Source organism: Tiliqua scincoides, chromosome 3, assembly GCF_035046505.1.
Source record: "Tiliqua scincoides isolate rTilSci1 chromosome 3, rTilSci1.hap2, whole genome shotgun sequence".
Classification (NCBI taxonomy): domain Eukaryota; kingdom Metazoa; phylum Chordata; class Lepidosauria; order Squamata; family Scincidae; genus Tiliqua; species Tiliqua scincoides.
The window spans coordinates 4,111,266-4,113,030 of NC_089823.1; the positions used below are offsets into that span (position 1 = coordinate 4,111,266).

General features: G+C 48.4%; 1 protein-coding gene across 1 annotated transcript; it reads left to right on the top strand.

The window, feature by feature from the left end:
• Nucleotides 1–1,009: 1,009 nt before the first annotated feature.
• On the top strand, nt 1,010–1,402 carry LOC136645891 (thyroid hormone-inducible hepatic protein-like). The gene has a single exon (XM_066622341.1). The coding sequence runs from the start codon at nt 1,010–1,012 to the stop codon at nt 1,400–1,402; it is 393 nt and encodes a 130-aa protein (XP_066478438.1).
• Nucleotides 1,403–1,765: the final 363 nt, after the last annotated feature.

Sequence of the window (1,765 nt, forward strand, 5' to 3'; positions counted from 1 at the left end):
TCTGAGCAGACATGCATAGGCTTGTGCAGTAGGTTCCTGAGAAGGTATCACGTCTCCCCACCTTTATGGTCAAAATTGACTTTCATCTAAAGACCCATCTGTGGGGATCCAGGCCTGTGCCAGACATCTAACTCAGCAGCAGGCAGGGTGCAACTCAAAGGGGGGCAGCAGTGGGTGGGGAAGGGGTGCTTAACCAGGCATTCCCTTCCCCCAGCCGTGGCAAACATGTTTAGGAATCCAGATTGGAGAAAAGTGGCTTGGGAAAGAGGCTATATGGGGAAGTGGGAGGCTAAAATGGGAGAAGGGTTAAGCCCCCCATCCCTCCCTCCCACTGCCCTTTTTTTAAAAGATGCTTGGAGGAGACCTGGGTTCCCAGACTCGAGTCTTTGCCAGACATTTTGCTTGGCCTTGTCCCTTGATCAGCTCTGTGCCTGCAGCTGCCTCTCACGACACTCAGCACTATTGTGGCATGCGCCTGTTTCACAAAGAGAGGCCAAATGATGAAATGTTCTTCTGCACTGTACGGCCTTCACAAACTTGGCCCAACTCTCCCTGGGCCAGACATGCTTCCTGCCAGAAGCTGCTAGGAGATTTCCACTCAGTCCCAGTACTAATGACTCAATACCTCCATCTTATTGCTGATCAACTGTCTGGCAGACACCATGAACTCTCTGAGTCCTAGCTGGGGTCAAGTTGCTGATACAGGCAAAGGGTTCTGGGAGTAAGTTCTATAAATAAAATCACGCAGCTAACCATGAGCAAATAACTGGTTAAATCTTGGAATTCACAGGACCCTGGATTTGAAAATATGTCTTTTGCTGGCATGGAGCCATCACAATCACGTTGTCTAGAACTGGCCAGGACTGGGTCTTGCTGTATAAATTTGCCACCAACAAGCCTGGAAGTTATCACTGCTCACAACATCGCCTGGCTAGCCATTTGGGCATCTGTGCTGGGATTTTGAAGAACAAGCCAGCTTCAGACCTAGAGAAACTCTCGCCTCACCGCGATGGAAGGGTATGTCTCTGCCGTCCGCAAGATGGAGCAGACTGTGATGTTTCCCAGCCTTCTCCAAGGAGTCTCCTTGGAATGTGCGGATGACACAGTCAAGACCAGCTCTGGTGATAAAGACCTGTATGAATATTTCACGCTGCTGAAGTCCATCAAGCAGATGGCAGAAGGTGGGCTAGCACCACTCAATGACCAGAACCCCACTATTACTGCCCGCTTTGGAGAACAGGAGAGCAGAGAGAAGGCTGATCTTGAAGGACTCTTTCATTACCACGTATCTGGCTTGTACCACGTCCTCACCCAGCTAACGACAAGAGCCAACACCGTCACCTCCAGATATAATGACATTATGGGACAGATCTACCCAAACGAAATTTCTCTTCGCTGGTGAAAAGACGCTCAGCAAAGGTGAGTTGCCTGCATCCAAATTCCTCCTTTTCTTCATAAAGAAAAACAAAAACTCATAGTGATGAAAGAGGAAGTTGAAATCCTAGAAAGGATTTCTTCACCACCACAGCCGGCTCACATTGCTGCGCTTATTAATAGAATGGGTAGAAATGTGTCATGAAGGAAACCAACAGCACAAGTGGAGATTTATATTTACTCAGAAGTTCCAGTGTTCAATGGGCCTCACTCCCAGGGAAGTGAGTGTAGGGAAGTATATGTAGAGCTGCAGCCTTGCTTTTCCTTTGAAAAGAGGCTTTTCCTTGCTTGCTTGCTTCTTTAGCACCCTTCAGTGCTGGATTTCTATAGG

Coding starts and splice junctions, on each gene's coding strand:
- LOC136645891 (XM_066622341.1), top strand. CDS start 1,010: ATGGAAGGGTATGTCTCTGCCGTCCGCAAGATGGAGCAGACTGTGATG.